This window comes from Fusarium fujikuroi, chromosome FFUJ_chr04, assembly GCF_900079805.1.
Source record: "Fusarium fujikuroi IMI 58289 draft genome, chromosome FFUJ_chr04".
In the NCBI taxonomy this organism is placed as follows: domain Eukaryota; kingdom Fungi; phylum Ascomycota; class Sordariomycetes; order Hypocreales; family Nectriaceae; genus Fusarium; species Fusarium fujikuroi.
Genome location: NC_036625.1, coordinates 2,062,285 through 2,085,295, shown reverse-complemented (window position 1 = coordinate 2,085,295; position 23,011 = coordinate 2,062,285). Strand labels below are relative to the sequence as shown.

Here is a 23,011-nt window from a genome sequence, read left to right as displayed (position 1 = left end):
AACGGCAATGACATGAACTTTATAGAATGAAGATAGACGATTATGTGCAAGGAAAAACAGCACTTTTGTTTGCTTTCTATTATCAGCTCGTAACCGACACAGCCTCAGCCGCCTTCAAGGCGCTTGTGAAAGTGTCCTGAAGTTCAGTGGTCTCCTCTAAACCAACGCTTACGCGAACAAGATAGGGATCAACACCAAACTGCTCAGCCCATTCCAGTTCCTGATAGTGGGCAAGTAGAACATATGGTGAAGCCAAGGTGAAATTTGTGCCTAGACTTGGTCCCTTTGCAAGAGGCAATGCGTCAAAGAAGGCCTGAGCATGCTCCTTTTGCTGAAATACGACGGAAAGTAGACCTCCGTATCCGCCATCTGGCAAACGGACCTTTTCGTAATGAGGCTTGGAGTCATTGTACTTGGGGTAGTAAATGCTCTTGACAAGGGGATGTGTTCGCAGCACTTCACAGATAGCATCCGAATTCGCGTTGATGCGGACCACTCGAGACTCAAAGTCGCGACTGTTCCTCTCCATGAAGATGACATCCTCGGGCCAGTAGTTGTCTTGGTAGATCTCGTTCATGGTGGTCTTGAGTGTGCGGTAATACTTGCTCTCAGGGTTGAGAACAAGCCCTCCACCCATGACATTGGAGTCGCCCGAGAAGATCTTGGTGAGGCTGCTGACAACTACATCTGCAACAGGGAGGACGTTGATGTTGGCAAATGTGCCAATTGTCTCGTCGACAACGACTGCGAAGTCGTATTCATCTGCTAGTTTGCGGATGCGAGTGAGGTCAGGGCATGTCAGCAGAGGGTTCCCAGGGAACTCGCAGAAGAGACCGAGAAACCGCTCGCCGTTCTTGAGCCGTGCCTCAAGATCATTGAGGTCTTCTGCAGAGGCGTGTCCGTAAAAGAGACACCCAGGGCCAAACTTCTGCAGAATCTTGAGTGTGTCTACGTAAGGGAAACCAAAGTTGATACTTTGAGCTGGCTCTCTTGCGTGAAGGAGCGCACGGTGAGCATTAAAAATGGCGTTCATGCCAGCAGGGTAAAGGTAGACGTCGTTCTCCTCAAGGTTGGGCATGCCGCGAGTGTTGGATGTCATCGCAGGTAGAGGGCCATTGTTCAGATCGACGTCATGAGCCATGGCTCCAGCGATACGTCGACGGATGGCAGACTTGGCACGCTCAACCATGGACAAGTCGAGGTTTCTACCAAAGCGCTCTTCAAGGAAACGTGAGCTCTCGAGAGACTCAACAGGAGTCTCGGGCGAAGGTTGCTTGGGCGTTGAAGGGGCCGCAGAGGAGACACCATCGATTGAGCCCGGGCGAGTGTAGCGCCTCGGACCGCGGAAAGGTCTGCCCTGCGAGGCTTCAGGAGGAGTCCGTGATCGAGCAGCTGGGATGAGGAGGTCATCTTTGAACAGGCCGTGGCAGAACTCAGCACGTCTACTGGACGTACCCTCGCCGGTGTGCTGCCAGTACTGCTTGGCGATTGGAAATACCTCAGAGGGATAAACCACAGCCGAGATCGTGGAGGTGAGCTTCGTCAGCACAGGAGAGAGCTCTTTTGACTTGTCCAGAGCAAAGTCAATGATGCGGACCTGGTTCGCTAGCTCAGGAGAGATTCGCTGGAGGATGAAGTCTTGGCAGCGGTTTGCCACCCGCGGTGTAGGGAAGAGCATGGCCTGCTGACCAGGACTGCCATAGCGATCAACAATGTCTTTGGCGAAAGCCTGGATACCTTTATGCACAAAGAATCTGTTGGATTTTCATGTAAGTGAGGGTGCTTCGTATAGCACGGCAGTTGGTCTGGCTCAGCTCACCGAGGATAGCCCGTCGTCATACGGTTCACAACCCAATCCTCGCCCTCTTCGTATCCGACATTTGCTTTCCATGTTGGCAAAGAGACACTGACGGCCTAAAGACATTGGTCAGTAAAATAGCTTCATGATAGATACGCACTCAATCTTTTGGTCTTGACTCACATGTGCCGTGTCGGGAGGAATGGACTCGCCCAGGCCAATCTCTGGCATTGTAGTGTTTAGGATGAAGAGAGAATAAGGTGATGAATGATGAATAGACTTTGGTCGGTATATTTGAAGCCGATATATACCGAATAGTATGTAGTAAGTTTGTACAAAAAGTATATGTGAGACAACTTTTTTTTCTTTTGACTCTGTGTGAATTGGTGGCGCTGTGGTTGGATCGAGGGGGGAAAATGTCCGAGAACCGGAGGGGAAAGCCAGAGTGAGTCTTTGGCATGCAACGTACCCAGAAATCCTGGAGAATACTATAGTCTACCTTAGTACCTAGTAGGTGCGGTAAGGTAAGGCAAGGCAAGGTAAGGTAGTGCTAGTGAATGAATTCAAGTGGGACAAGTGACTCTGTAAGCTTGTTTTGGTTACATAAATCACTAACTCACTAACACACTGAGCTGTATTTACTGTAGATCGCCTATCAAGCCTTATCTCGCTCGAAAAATATTGAAAGTCTCACCTCACCTCCTTGAACTGGTGTTGACTGTAATAATGAAAACGTGAGAATTACCAATGACCAATCTTGCCTAAATCAGGGTGGGATATTACTCCTCAGAACCCAAACTAAGTAATGACTAGGTAGGGTAAAGTAGTCAGTCAGTGATATCCCCATGTACTGTGATCGATGTGACGCTCATGGTGACCCCCACACTCACTAAAAACACCAACATGAGGGTGTTGCAAGGAGTGGGCTGCACCATGATGATGCTGATGATGCGAGACAGAGGGGTAGCTAGCGGAGGTGTGAAGGATTATGTTCTGGGCGGTAAATGACTCGGCAATAGACCGCTAACTGTGATCTTGTAATGCCCATGTCTTCTGTATTGTCTCTATCGCGCATCCCTGGATACTTATAATGTCTTCTGTCTTTCTCTTATGTTCCGTCATATGCCCAGTCTTGACATCCAACAACTAGTTACAGCTTGTCGTCAACCAAATAGACTGATATGCTATATTCCAATGTGTCTTACTCAAGGAAACAGGAAATCATCGCAAAACCTCCATTCACCAAAAGAAAGCCTGGGAAAGAAAGCCATGTGGCCCTGCCCGGACACCATAATAGTAGTAACACACAAACGCCTCCTCATATGCCAATCAAATCCCCATGAGATTAGATCCAAGCTGCTATCCTTGAAACAGAAACCCATGAAGCTCCATCTGTGGTCTGTAAACAACAACATACTGCCTGCCAGTTGATCCATATCATTCTGTCAAACCAATCCGAAAAGGCCTAGTCAGGCATGAATCGCTGTCTATCCGTCCCATCAACTCGTCAATCGTGTCGTTCTTATCGCCACTCGTGGAAATGCATCTCATAATCGTAATTCTTCTTTATCGTATCTTGCGGCTTCGTCTGCTCGGCTTCACCCCAACACAGCTGATACTGTCACTTGGAGCAACACTGACCATGTCGTCATCCCAATCAGCGTGACTGCTACCAATGCCGCTCATTGGAAGTGAAACGTTTCTGGCAGATACGTAGCTCTGAGCCTTACTTGGGTAGCCCATGTGTGGGTAATCAGGTCCAGTGGCCATCCGGGGCACGTTGTACCGACTCCTGGCCCGACTCCTAGGCATCATTTCTGGCACATCGGGGGCTTCGTAGACATCTGGATCCAGAGGAATCTCAGGCGCGTCAGGCACCTCGGGGACCTCTGGTGCCTCCATAATGTCGGCCTCCACCTCAGTGCGGGAGGATCGACGAGGAGCTCGTGAAGACGGGCGTGACCGAGCTGAAAAGTATGTCCGCTCATCGTCATACGGAGGCCGGTGACCACGGACAACTGATTGTGATGACTTGGGCGCTCGGGAGCCGGCATGGCTTCGGCGGTCGTCGTACTTTCGGCCGACGGGTGCCTCGCTTCGGAGATCGTCCACTAATACTACAGACTTGCTGCGACTGACACCTGCTTCGCTGCGGGCTCTGACGCTCCTAGACTTGTCAGTTATAGGAGGTCTGGAAGACCGACGGCTTCTTGTTTCAAATCCATCTTCCGGAGGTCGTGACGACCTGCGACTGCGTGTATCAAATCCATCCTCAGGTGGCGGCCTTGACGCACGACGGCTTCGTGTCTCGAAGCCATCGTCTGGGGCTCTCGATGCGTGGCGGCTGCGTGTTTCCACAAACTCATACGCGTCTTCTGGGGGAGGGTGCCTTGACGAGCGTCGACTTCTGGTGGTATCGTATCCTTCCTCTGGGGCTCGACTTCGGGATCGGGCCCGCGAAGGGGCAACGCTCCTGGCAGTGCTCTTCGCAGCGACGCTCCTTGCAGCACTCTTGGCTACGCTCCGGGTTCTGCTCCGACTTCTGGCTCGGGATTCGTTTGACCATGGATTCTCCTCATCGTAAGGGGCTTGTGTCAGGTATTGAATAGGGCGGACCGGCTCGTCTGGAGAATCCTCACTGCTGTCGTCTTCTATGTAGCCGAGATTCCTTGGCGGATACGACTCGTGATGCATCTTGCGGGGAGCATAGTCATTCTGCATATGTTTCTGGAAAGGATAACCCTCCGGATACATATCCTGAGGGGCAAAACCACCATGTCCTCGATAAGGCAGCGCTTTAGGCGGGTATTGTGACGCCGTGGGCGGATAATCAGCATAGGTGATACGGCGCTCGTCATTGTGTAGTTTATGAACCGTGGGGGCCTTCTCTGGGAAGGTTGAGCGGCGTGGGAGCGACGGGGGCTCATACTCCTGTCTTGGTTTTCGTTCTCGCTCCTTAGCATTGTGGCTTGCAAAGCCATATGTGAGCGCAGCGCCAGCAGCAGCAACTCCGAGGATGGCACCGACGACAGTGGTAGTACTTAGGCCATTGTTGTTGGAGCTTTGGCGAGGCGAAACAGACACGGGTTCGTCCTCATCGGCACGAGAGGCAGCACGCTGCGTCATCTCGGCAGCTGTGACGGTATTGGGACCGTGTTTGGCAGGAGACTGACGGGGCTGAAAGGGTGACTGGCCGTTTATGGAAGAAGAAGACGAACGTGCGGAAGCAATAGGCTGAAGCTGAGGTTGTGAAAGAGAGCGATTCCTGTTTGACTGGGCGGTGGTACCGTCATAAGTCCATTCGATAATTCGACCAAAATAATCCCGAGGACAAGCAGGCTGTTGATAAACAACCTGAATGGTGTTGCCGTCAAGGTCGCGTACTGTTGCTCGTCTTGGGATTTGACCGCCTTCGAAGCCTAAACGAGGTCTGGGGCTGGGGCCGCCAGGATAGATTGGGTCGCCGTCAGTTTGAATACTCAGCCACGGATTCGCGGTGAAGGCACAGTCGTGGAAGCCGATCACTGCATCAGTGGACGGTACCGCAAAGACCAGAGTCGAGAGCTTGACAGGTTCGAAAGGTCGAGAAACCTCGCGGATCTGCAGAACTGGCGTACCACCTCTTTGATCGTCACCACGTTTACCTCCAGACTTGCCGGCTCCAGCTGGAATTCCGTAAGTAATAGTCCCAATGGACGAGTTCTGTTCGCGTGACTCGTTCAAAAAGCGCAGGCCGATGAGCTGAAGAGTTGCCGAGTAGAAAGACGAAGACTGTGCCAAATGTGACACCTCAACGAATGGTAGTGTCATGGTCTCTTATAGAGCTCTGAGTGCCAGGACTGTCCGATCGGCTGCCTGCTGTGAGGTACCCGCTCGGATGCCTTGGCCGAGATTGCTGGAGTCTTGGAGTATCTCCAAAGACTTTTGGACCTGAACGAATGCGTTGCTCGAGCGTTACTGGCTGAGCAATATGTAAGAGGAGGAGGGGGCTGGTGGGGAGACTGGAATATCGGTCAAGGCTGGGCGGTGATGAGTAATGAAGAACCAGGAGTAGAGTAGAGCAGAGCAGAAAATTAAAACCGAAAAAAATAAAAAAACGACAGATTAGAAGGAGTAAAAAAAAAATCCACGAAGAAGAATGGTCCAAATAGATAGCAAGAAATACAGCGAGGCAAGCAAGAAATGTTGGCCGGGTGAGGTGGCGGAGTGGATGGGAGAAGGCGGTCGAGAATGAAAGGGTAGGGATTCCGAGGCGACCCAAGGTAAGAAACAAGGCGTATCCGATTCGATGCCCCGAGATGAGTAACCGAGTGAGTGAGTGAGTGAGTTGTCGTTGTCCAGCCAAGGTAGTGCCGTGCGGAAGCCCAGAGAGAAATTGAATGGATCCGTACGGTAAGGCAGGGCAGGGCAAGGCAAGGCAAGGCAAGGCAAGGTGAGATGAGGTGAGGTGAGGGATTGTGAGTGGCCTAAGTCGAATGTTGAGTTGTCTGTCTGTTCCTTGGTCTAGTCGGTCAATTGCTGCTTGGACCGACACCTTTGACGCCCAACACAGCAAGAAACAAGAGGAGGGTCAAAGATGAATGGCCAAGTCCAAGATGCGAGATGGGTAAGAGCACACAAAGATCGATTGGTACCCGAGACTGCGAATAATCCTCGTGGCTCCAGATAGTCAAGGCACGGCAGCAGTGAGTAATAATCAAGAGCCTGGACACACCAGGGTAAGGTATCCGGTATTGATAAATGTGACAAAGCTGCGACGCAATTGCAAGGCACTTGACCAAATAGACAAGGCAGGGATGCGTGGATGGATATGCGTTTTACGTTTGTTCTGTTAATTGCTCAAGGCAATTGGAGCAATTGCTCTGAGAAATGGAAACTGGAGACTCTAGGGGCTCTGTCTATAAAAGAGAAGAGGAGGAGAGAGGCTCGGGGGGGAAAGTCGAAAGGGGAAGAGAAAGACAGAGAGAGAAAAAGAAGATGCAGCTAAAGAGAGAAGATCACCCGGATGGGATGCCCTGAGAAGGTGTCGTGAGGGTGGGCTCTACTTTAGAGGTACTGACTGACTGACTGACTGGCTGGCTCAGCCAGGTACCTGGTCTGGTTTGTTTAGGGCCTGTCGACAAAGGGAACTAACTGTACTAACTGGTTGAATGCGGAGCTCTGCCCAAATGTTATGCTGATGCGTCCAGAAGGTGACCAGACGGACGCCCACTGTCTCAGCCAACCGCCAAGCCAGCCCTTCCGCTGCGTCTCATAACATGGAAGCCAAAGGGCCCTGTCATGCACCTCTTGTGACTGTGGCTCTGTGACTCGCTGGCATCTGACCCTCTCGTGCTCCTCCTGTATCCAGCTAGAAGTAGTCGCAAGTACCCATCCCCTCTCTGTCGGGCGTGGGCAGGGCATGGCAGGGCATGGGTTCTGCATCACATCGCATCATAGGTAGGTAGTCTATCACGCTGGGTCGAATCACAGACACGATCAGGCCTGGGCAGATCCATACCAAGCCCCCATCGTGAGCAGAGATATAGGGCTTCGCATGCCGTGAGATGCCATGGAAGTGCTCTAGAATTATGAGGTGCACTGGGCTTGTGTATCTTTCAGTGGTACCTGAAGTGTTTGCTGGCGGTAATCGTTCACATAGTGCGTATCCCGTCTTGAGTTAGAAGCTGGCCCACTAGCCCCGCGCTATCCGGCAGCACCCGCTCATGATCATCCCTGAACCCTTCAAGCTCCGAACCAAAATTGGATATCCAGCTGTTGCTCTATTCAAGGTGGTTGTAGTCCAAGCACCTGAACAACTCGGAAAGATTCTCCGATTTGGGCGGTGGTGAAAAAAACACATCCCTCCCTTACGATATGCTGTGCTGTGCACATGCGGTGATAGCATCATGTGCCATCCTTGTAACGACTTGTCCTAACTTGGTACCTGCAGCTAGAAGGGTCAGTCAATCTAACATCCATGGTGCCACGAATGAATTGATGGTTGGGTGGGAAGCTATGGGCATTGGACCAAACATGGACCAAACATGGACAGCTCTACTGTGTACGGTAAACTCCTTTTATTAAGCCCTTTCACCACTAAGTAAGCCTGGCCCGGAATTCACTCGCAAATGATAAACCACTTCCACATGAATTACATCAACTTCCATGCTTAGGTGACACTGTCTTGACCCTCCCTTGTAGCCATGCAGCCGAGCTACTCCAAAACCGTCCTTCTGATACTGTCTCCCCCTCATATGTAGTCCATGACTCTACCCCTCCCCTCAGACCCCTCCATACCTAAGGTATGTCTGTAGCTTTGCTCATCCATCATATTGATCATGGCAGAGCTCCCTGCACCAGATAATAACATCTGACTGTCCGCCATGGCTCGCTAAATTATTGCTATTACAATGATGTGTGACACGCAATGCTCATAAGAGATATCTATGCGGGTCGTCGTGGTTATTCTCCACCATCGTCTTCTTCTGTTCGATCATCGGAGAATAGCTTATGGGAATTGCCCCAATGACTTTCGGCCATCGATGCGTGACCACGTCAAGGCCAGCGGCTGGACTCACGGCGTCCGGCTTGATCCACCGGACCTCCACCGGCACATCCACCCCCGGCCTGGACCGGCCAACCCCGGCCCCTCGGTTACCTTATCAAGCATCAGATATTGAATAGGATTAAGCCCTCTTTGTCTGATTCTCGATTCCGACTCGACTCGACTTGACTGGAACAACCAAGTACATATTTTTATTCTATTTTTTAATATGCATTGTTCCATTCCATCAGGAAAAGAGGGCCATTCTGTGGAATGAAATATCCCACCGCGAGGCATAGAACAACACATCTCGTCTATGTAATGACTTGCCATGGTGTTGGCCGCCAAAGGCCAGGCCCGATTCGAACTTGCCGCCGACCAACCTTCTGGCCATGTTCACTGTAGTTATTATTCGCCTCCTCAACCTATCGTTCCTTTGCTCACTCCTCCGACGCACAAGGGTTCAGATCCGGTGTTTTACCTACCCTTCAGATCGCGTGGGGGCTATTTACTCGACTGGCGACCTAATATAAGGTAGGTAGTAGTTAGTGAATAGCCAACCATCCTACAATGACCAAGATCCCCAACTCATTTCCTTGTACGTGACAACTTAAATCAATGTGGGAATCGTGCTGGCATGTAGCAACTATTCTGGCACCATCTGAAGGCGTGTCCACATCCTTCGTGGCCCCGTCACTCCATGCTTCCCATTCTTTCTCCCAAGCTACCTTAGAATAGCTCTGGGCACACGAGACATACCTAAAGTGCGGGGCAACTTCGTGCTACACCAGCCCTTTTTGGTCTATTGCACATTCGCGGTTGCGGCGGATTAGCTTCACTTGGTGGCCTCAGTCCTAAAGATAGCCTTGTCTTTGGTTCAGATATTGACTCTTGTTGTTTTGAGAGACACGCGTAAATCTGTTGGCTACCTGCACAATGGTCTACATATCCGTATTCTTCTTTATAATAAATATTGTCTTTTCTTTGACTGTCTGGCGTCTTATCTGTCCATCCATCGCGGACAACGCATTGAGGAGCATCGAAGAACCATGACGGGATTGGCCCGTTGTGGTAGTCCCATTATCCTCAAAGAAATCGAACTGCTGAGAAATGCAGATTCCATCGCGAGAGCTTCCCGGATCTTCCTCAAAATGCCTTGTCGTGGCTTTCCCACCAAGAAGCGTCGATTGATTAGACCAATAAGCCCAAACAAATCTATAAGTAGATTCTATCCAAACTTAAGCTTGGCAAAACAACCATCAAGCATTGGGAGTCAAATAGAACAGACTCGCTGAGTGACAGTAGAAAAGAACAAATAGGAAAGTATGGGTCAGGTTGAAATGACCCATCAAGACGACATTCACGTCTCGGACCCGATGTTGAACGCCCCATGTTTTGGTTGCAAAAACAAGCGACAGCGAACACCCCAGGCATTCCAAGTTACAGCCGAACCGTCTCAACCCCAACGACGATGTTGTATCGTCGTAGGGCGAGCCGGCATTTGGTATCCATCGCAGCTTCGGCCCCTTGCCGGCTTGATCGGCGACAGGTCTTACATAATGTCCCAGACATCTTCAGCCGCGTGGCAGAACTTGCTGCAAGCAACACTAGCAGACAAAGAGTAGTTGCTGATGGAGATCTTCTCGTCAACAAGCGCATCGGCGAAGTTATCCTCACCCTTAGCCATAGCGCCAACGAAGACACAGATGCTGTCCTTGGAATCCACGGTTTCAACATACTCACGAACCTTGACAAGTGGCGCATCGAAACTCAGAGTAACCTTGCGGCAATTGGGAGGCAAGTGGTCAGTGATGGGGTTCTGGATCACTCGGAGCAACTTCTCGTTAGAGTTGGTGGAGCGGATGGACAGACGGTGCAAGAGTTGCACCATCAGACCGGCAAATCGCTTGAATGTTCGTGGAATACGGACTGAGGGCGAGACCTCGATCAAGACACCCTTGGCAGTGTGGATGTAGATCTGAAGCTTGCCGGCCTTGTTGATAGGCGAATCCAGAAGGGTCAGTAAACACTAAGAGAAGTGGTCAGCATGTTGAATGCCGACTCAGAAGATCAGAGTTGAAACCTGATGAGTGATGTCGGGACGAGCATCACTAATGTCCCGATTCATCTTGCGCATGACACCGATGTGCTCATCGCTGTTGAGCAGAGAGTACTTGTCCTCACGATTGCGGCTGGTGCCTCCGTGAGAAGCTTTGTACGTCTCAAGACTGGCATTGGACAGGACGACGATCAGACGCTGAGAGTCCTTGTCTGTGGGAGGGATGGGAGTGCTCTGCTCGGCAACCAACTGAGGAAGCGAGGGGGGAGGGAGGGATTGTGTGCCTATATTTTCCGACATGTCAATGATGACCTTGTAGGAATTGCAGGTCGAGTTCTTGGTTGGCTCTTACGAGGTCGCTTGACTCCAGCAGTTCGACGCTCGGGCGAAGACATGATGAAGGAGAAGAGAGAGGGCGAGACAGTGACAAAGAGAAAAAGGTAAGTGGGGGAGTTGAGCTTGGATGTTGGTTACTCAAGAGTGTCTCGAAACAGTGACGGACAGACAATACAGACAGTATGAATCGGTAGATACTGGAACAGTGAAATACCGAGACAGTACGATTGTGTGAATATATGCGATGGTTGTCGGTTGAATTGAAGCTTGTCGCGTGCAGGTCAAGATGAAAAGGAAGAGGGAAAAAAAAAAAGCGGTGCTCGCAATAAACAAGGTGCTATGTACGGATATTGAACCCTGAGGCCAGGCCATATTCTGAAGGTAGCGGCCCCCACATCTCGCCGAAGCTCACGCACTGTCAGCGGGTTCCGGATGCCGAACGGGCAGAACATGCGGGTTCGGAGTATTTCGAAGGATGGAAATTGGAATCGGTGCATGATGGTCAATAATTCCCTCAACAAGACGTTGTCGTATTCGATATCATCTCAGCTAACGCCTCAAGGGACAGCCAACGAACACATTGACTCGTTCCCCCCTCGTCTGACTTAGCACTGCGGTTAAATGAGTTCTCGCTTAGAAGTTGCAGGCACGAGGATATCGTCGAGTCGTGTGAGGTCCTATCCATCCAGCCAATCGGCGGGGTTCATATCGTAGAGCACTTACATAATCTCTCTCACACCCTGTACCGCTCCTCATTGGCTACCGAATTTTAGAGAGCCTCTGCGAGTAGGTAGGGATATCGAACAATTGACTGTGAAAAGCAACTGTTGAACCAGCAACGCTTCAGGTCTGCCAGACAAGCGAGTTAACACTCAATTGGACAGAAGAGACGTATTCGCCATGTCATCTCCCGTAGCAAAGGCTGCGCGCCGTGTGACACACGAGCTTCATGGTGTTGTCGTCTCTGCTGGCCTAATGGACAAGACTGTCAAGGTCCGAGTTGGCGGTCAAAAATGGAACAAGATTGTCAATAAGGTAAGAGAATTCCCAAGTGCACTTCATAGCATCAAGAAAATAGGCTAAAATGGGTGTCTAGTGGTTTGCCGACCCTAAGCACTATCTCGTCCACGATCCCAACTCATCACTCCGAACCGGCGATGTCGTTTCCATTGTCCCTGGATGGCCAACCTCCCAGCACAAGCGTCACGTTATCAAGCACATTATTGCGCCCTATGGAACGCCCACCACAGAGCGCCCCCCCGTGCCCACGTTGGAGGAAAGGATAGCGGACTACGAGGCTAAGAAGGCCAAAAAGGATGAGCGAAGGGCGGCGAGACGGCAAGAAGAGGAGAACCAGAGGCTTGAAGAGAAGCGGTTGGAAAACGAAAAGAAGGAAGCCAAACGCAAAGCATGGGAGGAAGATCAGCAGAAACGCAAACCTCAGACCTCGGCAAGCGATGTCGATTAAACTAATTCAACCTTGATATTACGACACATGACTGCAACCTCCAGGTGATTAAATAGGAATGGACAATGCGGGAAACCTGCTTTTTGGAACAAGGCGACAGGAACAGAGGGCTGGAACAGCTAGGTTCTGTACGATATCATGTGGGGGGATCATGGCAACAGAGAAGGGGTTGTTAAACCAACTGTACTATTTGTGACATATAAATAACATACCAGACATTCAGCCCGTTTACAACTCCTCTACCCGTAGCCCAGTGTGTCGGACTGGGGTTGTGCTATTCATGATGCCCCTGCGTGTATAATGTACCTGTGCCCTTTTGTTACATGTTGTATACCAGAATAATTGCAGTCTACCTATCCTCCCCTTTCTCCAAACTCTGTCGCCCATTCTTCGTACTCTTTTAGACCAGCTTTACTGACACTCGGCCTTATGGTCGTCAAACTCGCCTCGAAGTCGGACAATTGAATTGGCCGGATCTCATCCATAGTCATGTGTAATAGTGCCTCTCCAAGGGATCGCAATGGTCCCATGGCTGCATCCTTGGCCAAGGCTGTAATATCTGAACCTGAAAAACCTGTGATCACAAATCAGTTGAGTTTGCATGAAACGTATGAAAGAACTACCCACCGTCTGTCCAATCCACCAACTTGAGGATATCATCATTAGACAAGTCGTGTTTCTGCTGGCCCAGAAGGGTCCTGAGCTGTGTCTCGCGAGTGGTCGGTTCAGGTAACGGGATGTATTGGCGTCGCACAAAACGTCTTCGAGCCGCCTCGTCAATTGCCCAGGGGAGGTTCGTCGCCGCTAACACAAGGACTCGGTTGGCGTCCCCCCTTTCCTTGTCTTTCTCGGTCGCTTCTCTTCCAGCAGCAGCACGTTGAAGATCGCTCCACTGAATAAGAAACTCTGTCTTGATCCTCATGGTGGCTTCGTGCTCTCCAGACCCTGATCTCTGTGAAAGCAGCGAGTCGATTTCGTCCACAAAGATAATACTGGGTGCCAGTGTCCGGGCCAATCCAAAAAGAGCTCGAACCAGCTTTTCTGACTCGCCCAAGTATTTGCTTGTCAGGCTGCTTGCTGAAATCGAAAAGAATGTTGACTTAGACTCTGTTGCCACAGCCCTCGCTAGCATAGTCTTTCCTGTTCCTGGCGGTCCAAATAGGAGCATTCCTCTGGCTGGTTCTCGGAGGCCCATGAAAAGATCGGGCCGCAGAAATGGATAAACAACAGTTTCTCGAAGGGCGTTCTTTGCAATTTCGAGACCAGCCACGTCACTCCAATGGACTTCGTCACCTTGAACCACAATATCGTTCAATATTTGTTTGGCGGCTGCTGCATCAACACCAGCGGGCAGGCTCTTCAAAATTTGCTTCTTCTTGTTTTTCCATTCACTCATATCGTCAGGAGACTTTTCTAAGGTCTCCGATTCAGACGCATCGGAATCATCCTCTTGGGAACCCGCTTCTATAGGAGCCTCTTTCTCCTTCACTCGACGTGGTCTGGAACTTGTCCCATTCGTGTCATCGTCAGAGGCGCTTGAGGTGGAGACTTGCCGAACCTTACGCTCACGCCGCCTTGACTTATCTCCGCTCTCAGCATGAGACCTCGAGGGTTTTAAAGATCTTCCAGGCTGCCTCGCTGCTGGAACACGAGTTGGTAAGTTGTTTGACACACTTCTCCTCTCTAATGCTTCTCCAGAATCGTCGCCGGTCTCAGTATCGTTGGCTCGCTCTTGCCTCGATACTTTGCGTGGCGATGGTGAAGTGAGTCCGTTGCGCGAGTTGGGCAGCCGATCCATTCGATTTGTGTAAGCATCTGATGGAGGTAAATCTTGATACGAAGACGAATTTAAAGCACTTGAAGCAGCAGTGACCGATAGCATGGATGGACGGGCGTAACAGTACTCATCGGAGTGTCGTGTACTTCCGGAAGGTTCTCCATCAAGGTCGCGGTCCTTTGGCACAACCAAACGCCTCGAGTGGCTGTCCCATTGCGTTGGGACTGGTCTGCGAATTTGATCCAAGGAAGTGCGAGAGCTAGGGCTCGCTGTTGCTGGAGTGGACTCCGACTGGGCCCCCCTCGCGAATCTTTCCCTTGAACTGAGCGCGCTCCATGCCAAAGTCGCTGCCTTGCTTGACCCTTCGGCGAGTGGCTTTGCTGGCTTTCGTGGTTTGGTGGGCTTTTCTCCTAATTTACCGGAACGTAAGGTGGTCCTCATGGTGTGCTTTTCTGGGCTTGGAGTCCGTAAGGTTTTGTTCGGTCTCGGTGGCAGAGCTGGTCCTCCAGGCGATGCAGATCGAGAAAGCGAAGAGAACGCCATGTTTGGATCTAGATGCGTGCTGGGCCCATCCACGATAGCAAGTTCTGATGACGTACGTCGAGGCTGTGATGGACGGTGTGGAAGGGTTGGTCGTGATAGCTCAGAATACTGCATGGCGGTGATTGTACCCTGCCCAAGGGAACCTCTTCCCTCAGGAATACTTGGTCGCTTTGTTAACTTGCCGGCTGGTGGTTGCGGGGTAGTCCTCTCTTCTTGCCGTGAGATCCTGAGAGCTTCCAAAAGATCGATTCGTTCTTTACATTGTAATTCCAGCTGTTTCAGTGCCTCTTGTAAGGCTTTCTCAGTGTCTGTACGTGGGCTATATGCTGGGGGCGCCCGATTTGCGTTGTAATCATAGATCTGATCAAGGGCAGCTCGCCAATGTCGCATGGCTTCTATCTCATTACCCTGGACCCAAGCCAGTGATCAGTAGATAATTGAGGGAAGTGAAGTAGCCAAAACTTACCTGGCCTTCATAGTAGATAGCAGTTGAGCAACTTAGATAACTATCATCGTAGGTCTTCTGCAAAACAGCCAGGGCCCTGTTCCGTAACATGGCTCCCACTGCAAATCACTACCATAGTAGCCCAGAGACTAGCCCGCCGACCGTGAAAGACTGCCGTGATGTTGACTGTTATGTATTTGGCGGGCAGAGCAGATTGCTGAAGGTTGTTTAGGTGGGGACGCGTTTGGGCTGAGGAGTTGAATTGATGAGCCAATGCCTTGGTATAACAGGGTCGCGCACTGGTGTTTGGTACGATTGGAAACAAGACGTGATCGAGTCAAGATCGATGGTATAAGGCGCTGTCTCTGGTGATGATAGTTAAACGTGATCAAGTTGATCGACCTGCATGCCTGACATGGATTAGCAGGTCAAACTTGGGCAGGCGGTGACGTAGTGAAGGATCGCACCGCCCACCCTAGTCGCAATAGATGGTGGCGGGGTAGACAATGAGCCTCATACCAACTAAGGTAAGTACATACTAATGAGCTACCTTACCTACTAACCTAGGAAGTACCTATGATAAAACAGAGCGCTCAACAACAGCTGTGGAAACATCCAGTGTAAAGCCAGTCGTTTATTTGTGATCCAGCCGTTGGAAAATAATCAATCTGATAGAGCACGCGTGTGATGCTGTAATAATTTTGCACTTCTGCTCAGTTGTATTTCTAGCTTCTCTACATGCTTACTCCTGGGCCATCTATATCCGCCCCTTTATCTATGAAAGCAATACACGAATCTCGGCGGCTGTTCTAGGGAAAACCGACCGTAGACCTTCGTCATCTTCTGAATCAACAGATTCGTCATCCCCTTCAGTTATAACCTCCTCAAGCTGTTCAAAGTCATTGCAGAACTGTTCTGCTGCCTCCTCCGTGATTTGTCGAACCAACTTCGAATCCTGCAGGTGCTTCAAATTATCCATGGCGTCCATGAGTGCTGATGGCAGAAAGTCATCCAATGTCTGGCTTGCTTGAGCGAGCTCTTTCTCATCCAATAATGAAGCGTTCTTGTCGTCATCCTCCTCCAGCTTCATGAAAATTGCGTCCAACCCTGACCCCTTTCGAAAGAATTGGTATTGACTCGTAATGAGTCCTTTAGCTGCATCATCTGACTTCGCTCGCAGTCGTTTAGTTCGATGTTGTGTGAATTCGAATGGCTCTAGACATGCTATCGCAGAAGATATACAATTAATCAGGAAGATGGCACCGTTCTGGGCATTCATGTTCTTAGCCATGTTTTCACAACCCGACATGAATGGTTCAAAGGCTTCTGAAAGCACATTCTCGAACTCGCTCTCGCGATCCTCCGAGGTCGATAAGGAGGAGTCGTAAGTCTTGCTAATGGCCTTGAGTTGTTTGAGCGAATCTTGTAAAAATGCAGGTGGGCCAAGGTCTAATGGAGCGTGCTGGAATTCTCCCTGTAAAGTTGCAATGTGATCTCTGACAAGTGCTCGGAACTGGCGTAAGGCCTCTGTTTCCAGGCCTCCGATCAACTCTACCAAATTGGAGTTGGGCCCGAGCGTTTTTTGGAAAGTGATCCGGTAGAAATTGATCAGATTTGCGAGTTTATAGGCGGGTATGGTGTCTTCGTTGGCTTGGATCACCTGCTCCATCCTTTGGCGAAGCACGCGGGCAGCGCCAGAGATGTCGCGGTCGACTAGGTCGTTCAGTGCCTTGAGCGCATTAAAGTCAGCCTCGGCCTCATCGTCCTCTGCAATGAGGCGCCAGATCTCTGCGTCTCGGCCAGATTTGAAACCCTTGGCAAGTTCCTCCCCCTCTGCGACAAACAAAACCTCCAATGCCTCACGTTCACTGACAGTGGCTGAATGAATCCAAGCTAGCATGTCACCCACGTAGCGTAGCGGATCATGTGCCAGCATGTCAATGGGCTTGACAGAGGGATCTTCAATACCAGAGGGCGAGGCACCTGTCAAAGCGACATAGAATGAGTCGGAAAGGATTCGTTCTCGAGCCTCGGAGAAGAAGTCGAGGCAGTTCTGGAACAGTGATGGCCTTTCGGCAAGAACTCGCAATGCCCGGCGAATTGATGAGTTCATCTGTGGATTTTCGAGATTCAATGTCTTGAACTCTCGCTGTATCCATTTGTAAAGTTTTTGGAAACCAAGATTGATGTTCTTCGAAGTTTGCTCCATCAGTTCTAGGCCCAGAGTCTGTTTCTCGAATCCAAGCAGGATCTCGCAATCCTTGCTGATCTTTTTCGCTTTGCTTAAGGCATTGAAGAAGCGGTCATCTACTGGCTCGGCTGTTTGAGTAAGTGCGGCAACCTCATTCTCCGACATGACAAAATGCTTCTTGAAAGCGCCGAGCAGCTCTTGCTTCAACTCAACCTGTCTTTTTTGGTCCAAGAGAGAGGATGCCTCGGAGAGTGCTGGCAATGTCTGCCTATGAGCTTCGACAACTTGGCTTTTCATGTCCTCGTAACCATTGTTAAGCTTGTCAATAGTCGTTTTGATACGCCGAAGTTGCTATTGCCATGTTGGTACGATGTCCTGTAAATAAATGCTTGAACCCACCTCTGCAACCCGACCAAATTCGGCAATAACTTCTCCATTACTGTCAATGACTTCTTTTTGTAGGTCTAGTCGAACACTTCGACGAGTTTCGGCATCGTTTTGGATCCCACGTTCATCAACAAGAGCGAGAGCGTCTCGAAACTCTGTATCAGAATGAGTCGTCGAAAGAACACTGGTCACTTTGGATGTAAGTGGAGTGATCCCTCTTGGTGTGGAGGGAGTTTGTGGATAGCCATCTGGAGCAAGGAGTCCTGAAACAGATGCATCTCTCATAGGCAGGCTCTTCAATGACAATGAGCGATCTGTGGGTGCCATATCGTAGTAAAACAGCAGTAATACTGCTCAGTCGAGTTGTTGCCGCCGGCAAACTTTAACTTATTCCGCGCAAGCCCATGAATCGACCGAGCTCGATGGAGCAACTGAGTAAATCTGTTAATATTGATCCTAAAACCAACAGCGACCACGAGCGATCCCTATACAGATACTCCGTTTAGGACAAGGACGACCATGTAGATGGGAGTGCCAGGTGTCGTAAAGGGTGCATGGAACAGGAAGGCGGTGTGCAACCATCCACTGGATCTTATCGGTATTTGACTGGCAGAATCGCATACCGCTCTGTAGCGTCATACCAGCGGCTGGTGATGCCTGGAGCATTAAACTGCCTGAATAATCATCAACCTGCGAGTGATTTATTCACTTCCGTTTCAGGCCAGAGGCGCATGGTTTCTCTGTGGTCTCCAACTTCCGTTTGATTAGACTCTGTCGCACCGGACCGTTCCCTTGCTTGAAGTAGGCATGTGCCTCGGGTCACGCTTATCGTGATCAACGTCCCCTTGTGACCTTAGGTTACCTACCTATCCTCCATATTTTACTGACATTCAACGAATAAAGTTACGTTCGTCGTAATTCCTGTATCCCCAAGTTCAACAACACCCAAGTCCAATTATTTCATCATCAAGGTGCAAGGGAGAAACCCTTGCTCGTCTCCCATTTACGGCAAGACAACAACCCAGCGTCAACATCATCGATCGCCTTCGAACCGCCTCGATCCTAAACCAATATGCCCGCTGATCTTTACGCTTGATTCATCGACAGAACTCGATATGTCCTCAAAGTTATTCTCCCGATCGAATTTCCCCGCAAGAGGGTCACGGTCGTTTTATGAACAGCTACGTTCTGGAGATGATGACGAGTACGATCCCGGCATCGATGAAGAGAACCTTGGCCATCGATTTGATGACGATTTTCATCCCGAAGGGCTCGACATTGGCGATAGCCGTATGACAATAGAAAGCGCAGCTCTGGACCCAAAGGGCAAAGCAAGGGCTAAGACACTAAGGAAGCAGGCGCAAAGTTCCGGCGGACCGTCGCCGCGATGGCACCAGCAGGACGACGACGGTGACAACGAGGTACCTGCATCGTTACTCATGGAGCCAAATGAAGCAGTAAACTTGCCCCCAATGTCGCCCAGACGAGCAGCCCCATCCAACAATCATCAAAGTCCAGAAGTTGCAGGCCCATCATCAGCACGGACAAGGGCCCAGTGGGAAGCAGCCACAGCTCAGCAACAACTTCATCAAGAAAATAGTTATGGAGTGCCCGCTGGACCACAGCCTATTCCCGTAGCTAGGGGCTCAATAGCGAGTAATCCGAGGGAGAAAGCACTCTGGCGATGGGTTAACACCTCAAATCTAGACAGCTTTATGCGGGATGTTTACGACTATTATGAAGGTGGGGGACTGTGGTGCATTCTGTGTGCTAACGCTCTCTGGCTCTTGTAAGTATTCTGGTCATCAAGGTATGAAACAGGAGTGGCTAATCGGTGCTTCAGGGAGACACTTTTCGTCGCGGTGTTGCTCACCTTCCTATGTCAATGCATTGACTATTCAAAGATTCCACACAGCAAGTCCTTACATGAGGTTGTAGTTCCCCAATGCACACGCAAAATGTCCGGCCTCTGGAACCTGGCGATTTGGCTTTACACCTTCTTCTTCATCTGGAAGTGTGTACAATACTTTGTGGAGATTCGCCGCCTCCTCTACATCAGGGACTTCTACATTTACTTGCTGGATATCCCAGAACAAGACATGCAAACTGTTTCGTGGCAGGATATTGTGGCTCGTATTATGGCTCTGCGTGAACAGAACCCGAAGACTGCAACAAACATCACACCGAAACTGAGACAGTTCATTGGCAGCCAGTCGAAAGAACGGCTTGATGCACACGATATTGCTAATCGACTCATGCGTAAAGAGAATTACCTCATTGCGATGATCAACAAGGACGTCCTGAACTTGTCTTTGCCAGTTCCGTTTCTTCGCGGCCGCCAGCTATTTTCAAAGACAATGGAATGGTATCTTCATTACTGCATCCTTGATATGGCCTTTAACGAGTTGGGCCAAGTTCAGCAGGACTTTTTGCGCCCAGATCGCAGACGCCTCTTGAGCCAGAAACTGAAGCAGCGGTTGATGTTCGCGGGGTTCCTCAACCTTATTTTTGCGCCTGTTGTGCTTGCATATGTTGTCATTGTTTACTTCTTTACTTACTATTATGTCAGTAGTTGAGCCCAGGCACTCTGTTCTTTGAAAGCTAATTCCTTTACAGGAGTACACAAAGGATCCCAAGCAAGCTGCAGCGCGCAAGTACACTTCTCTTGCAGAATGGAAATTCCGCGAGTTCAACGAACTGCCACATATATTCTACGAAAGGCTGCATATGTCTTATCCATTCGCCACTCGGTATATCGATCAGTTCCCGAAGAGGATGACTGAAGATATTGCGCGAACCATCGCCTTCATGACAGGCGCAATTACGGCCATCCTCGCCGTGGGCTCTATTCTTGACTCGGAGCTTTTTATTAACTTCGAGATCACGAAAGACAGACCAGTCCTATTCTATCTCGGAATTTTTGGTGCCATTTGGGCTATCACCCGAGGAATGGTGTCTGAAGAGACATTGGTGTTCAATCCCGAATATGCCTTGATGAATGTCATTGAGTACACACACTACATGCCTGATCACTGGAAAAACAAGCTTCACAGCTTCGAGGTTAAACAAGAATTTGCAGAGCTTTACAAGATGAAAGTGGTCATCTTTCTCGAGGAGGTGATGGGCATAGTCACGACACCTATGCTGCTTTTGTTTTCACTGCCTAAATGCAGTGACCAGATCGTTGATTTCTTCCGCGAATTCACAATCCACGTTGACGGACTCGGCTATGTCTGCTCCTTTGCGGTATTCGACTTTCAGAAAGGACCAGGGAATACAGGCCATCAGGGGCAACGACCGGATGTTCGTGAGGACTACTACTCAACGAAGCACAACAAGATGGCCGCATCTTACTTTGGGTTCCTTGATAACTACGTCACAAACCCCAAGACTGGCATCCCTGGGCATACACCGTTTGGAGGAAAACCAGCCTTTCACCCACCTCCAGCTTTCCCAGGACTTGCTTCTCCATCATTAGGAGCAGACATGCAGGGTTCTCATATTGGTCGGGCGGAAACGGGACGTGCCAGAAGTAGAGCCCCCGGTGGACGAGGTCCACGTACGGTACCAATGCCACAGCCTTCTCCGATGGCCTCTATCCTGCTAGATCAACATCACCAACCTGCTGGGGTGAACATGGGTGCACGTAGTCTTCATTGGTCAAGGTATCCGCGAGGATTCCGCGGGGAAAGCCAGATAACTGAAGAAGCTGAAGATAGCGCGATGAGACGAGCTGGGGAAGATGACGAACCGTACGAGCCAGGGGGGGGACTAGGTGAATCGACCTGGGAAACGTCTCCCGCGAAAGGGGTGACCCGGGAGAACAGTGCAGCCAATACAGAGGATCCTGGTGAAGGCGTATTGGGTATGATATACCAGCTTCAGCAAACGCAGCGATCCCGGCGCGGTGGGGGCATGGTCTGATATAGAACATCTCTCCGGGGTTTCATTCATTCATTTATTTTTCCATTTTGGATGAACCGCATGGCGTCAAGGCGCATACTGGAAGTTATCTCACTGGAATACCTTACTCCTTGGAAAATGGAGGTGGATTTTATTGGCGCTTTGCATAGATTGGGTTTTGTTTATTAAACTATCTGTCTTGTGACTGGTAGTGAAGGATTGGCATCGGAGCGTCGGTCAGTGTACTCGGGTGGCAGAAGTAGACTCTTGGGTATAAATGAACAAGTCCACTATATTTAGATTGAAGCATTGCACCCATTATTGAGCTCTTGGAAACTGTATAGATTGGTCTGCTACTCGTAGGTCTATACGAGAGGCAAACGAATTCCAACGAGAACATCGGGTTTGGGGGGATAAATCCGAGGTCGTGACATGTGTCTCGTAACGACGAGTCGTATGATGATAATACCGAGGCCGTTTGTACATACAGACAAAACACAGTCAACGGAAAGTTTCTTGCACAGAGACTACATACGATAGGTAGCAAACGGAGGAAACGGGAAAGGATAGATTTAGAAGACGGTGCGATACTGATGACATTAAGAGGGAGCTTACAGACCAGATCAGATGAGCCAGATGCAAACACACACGAGCTGTAACTTCAGGTGTCTGATAGTTAAGCGAGAGTCAAACAAAGACCATCAATCAATGTTGCAATGCGTATTCGTCAATCTCGAGTGACTGGGTCACTCCAAACCCCTACTGCTTGGCTGATGGCCATTTTCCAGACGAGACGAGCCTGTGCCATGGAACTCCAATGTGGGTATTCAGTTTGAGGTCGAGGACTGATTGATTAGAGAGAATTGGGTCCCCGAACTGATTGATAACCTAATTCCAAGGTGTGAGACCCCCTGTAATGCCCTGATCCCTGGGTTGCAACTGGGCTCATGATTCGGTGAAAGATGACATTCGACTGGTGCAAGTCCAACTCCCACCCTGATGTCTGTGTCTGTGGGCATGAGTGAATATCCAAATTATTTAAATATCTTCTAATCTCATCCTATCAGTACCAAAAGCAAGCCTGATTAACGTCGCCTGCCCGTGCTAATGTGAGCTTCTAAGCTTCCCAAGCTTTCCCTCCCCTGAACATCGGAAGCACTTGAATTGAGACCTAGATGTGAATGCATGAATGGATGGATGGATTAGATACACCGCGTGGTCACGATGCCTCCTCCATGGATGTTAGTCACGGGTGCTCTGTCTCTTGTGGAGTTGATCCAGCCACTGAGTTGGCCTCATATCTACAGTACAAAGTTAGTAGTAGGCATTGAATATGGATGAAGAATCAAATAAGATGGGAATATGATTCCCTTGGTATTACTATGTAAGACATTCCTCTGCATCGTGTTCGCGCCCGATATTCATATTTCTCGCAACAGCATGCGGTTAACCTCGGCAGCTAACTTATTCGTGCAAGCTACCTAGTAAAGATCGATATGTACTGATCTTGATCTTGATTCCAAACCCGACGAGACGGTTACAGGGATTGTGATATGATATAAAGTGACGCTGATCCAC

At 49.9% G+C, this 23,011-nt stretch overlaps 7 protein-coding genes; 2 read left to right on the top strand and 5 right to left on the bottom strand.

Moving 5' to 3' along the window:
- Positions 1 to 82: 82 nt before the first annotated feature.
- FFUJ_13651 (related to O-succinylhomoserine (thiol)-lyase) lies at positions 83 to 2,029 on the bottom strand (the record flags this gene model as incomplete). XM_023576360.1 has 3 exons in its annotated part: positions 83 to 1,754; positions 1,820 to 1,914; positions 1,982 to 2,029. 3 exons carry the CDS (start codon positions 2,027 to 2,029, stop codon positions 83 to 85), a joined length of 1,815 nt encoding a protein of 604 aa, XP_023429521.1.
- Positions 2,030 to 3,364: 1,335 nt separating this feature from the next.
- FFUJ_13650 (uncharacterized protein) lies at positions 3,365 to 5,608 on the bottom strand (the record flags this gene model as incomplete). The annotated part of the gene is made up of 1 exon (XM_023576359.1): positions 3,365 to 5,608. The coding sequence occupies one exon, from the start codon at positions 5,606 to 5,608 to the stop codon at positions 3,365 to 3,367; it is 2,244 nt and encodes a 747-aa protein (XP_023429520.1).
- A 4,268-nt stretch (positions 5,609 to 9,876) lies between these two features.
- On the bottom strand, positions 9,877 to 10,778 carry FFUJ_13649 (probable nucleolar essential protein 1; the record flags this gene model as incomplete). XM_023576358.1 has 3 exons in its annotated part: positions 9,877 to 10,353; positions 10,408 to 10,667; positions 10,736 to 10,778. The coding sequence occupies 3 exons, from the start codon at positions 10,776 to 10,778 to the stop codon at positions 9,877 to 9,879; spliced, it is 780 nt and encodes a 259-aa protein (XP_023429519.1).
- Positions 10,779 to 11,619: 841 nt separating this feature from the next.
- On the top strand, positions 11,620 to 12,187 carry FFUJ_13648 (related to ribosomal protein; the record flags this gene model as incomplete). XM_023576357.1 has 2 exons in its annotated part: positions 11,620 to 11,754; positions 11,816 to 12,187. The coding sequence occupies 2 exons, from the start codon at positions 11,620 to 11,622 to the stop codon at positions 12,185 to 12,187; spliced, it is 507 nt and encodes a 168-aa protein (XP_023429518.1).
- Positions 12,188 to 12,540: 353 nt separating this feature from the next.
- FFUJ_13647 (probable SAP1-member of the AAA-protein family) lies at positions 12,541 to 15,063 on the bottom strand (the record flags this gene model as incomplete). XM_023576356.1 has 3 exons in its annotated part: positions 12,541 to 12,761; positions 12,815 to 14,915; positions 14,974 to 15,063. 3 exons carry the CDS (start codon positions 15,061 to 15,063, stop codon positions 12,541 to 12,543), a joined length of 2,412 nt encoding a protein of 803 aa, XP_023429517.1.
- Positions 15,064 to 15,727: 664 nt separating this feature from the next.
- FFUJ_13646 (related to COG6-conserved oligomeric golgi complex) lies at positions 15,728 to 17,857 on the bottom strand (the record flags this gene model as incomplete). XM_023576355.1 has 2 exons in its annotated part: positions 15,728 to 17,494; positions 17,543 to 17,857. 2 exons carry the CDS (start codon positions 17,855 to 17,857, stop codon positions 15,728 to 15,730), a joined length of 2,082 nt encoding a protein of 693 aa, XP_023429516.1.
- Positions 17,858 to 18,645: 788 nt separating this feature from the next.
- Positions 18,646 to 21,454, top strand: FFUJ_13645 (probable APG9-integral membrane protein required for Cvt and autophagy transport; the record flags this gene model as incomplete). XM_023576354.1 has 3 exons in its annotated part: positions 18,646 to 19,319; positions 19,374 to 20,094; positions 20,147 to 21,454. The coding sequence occupies 3 exons, from the start codon at positions 18,646 to 18,648 to the stop codon at positions 21,452 to 21,454; spliced, it is 2,703 nt and encodes a 900-aa protein (XP_023429515.1).
- Positions 21,455 to 23,011: the final 1,557 nt, after the last annotated feature.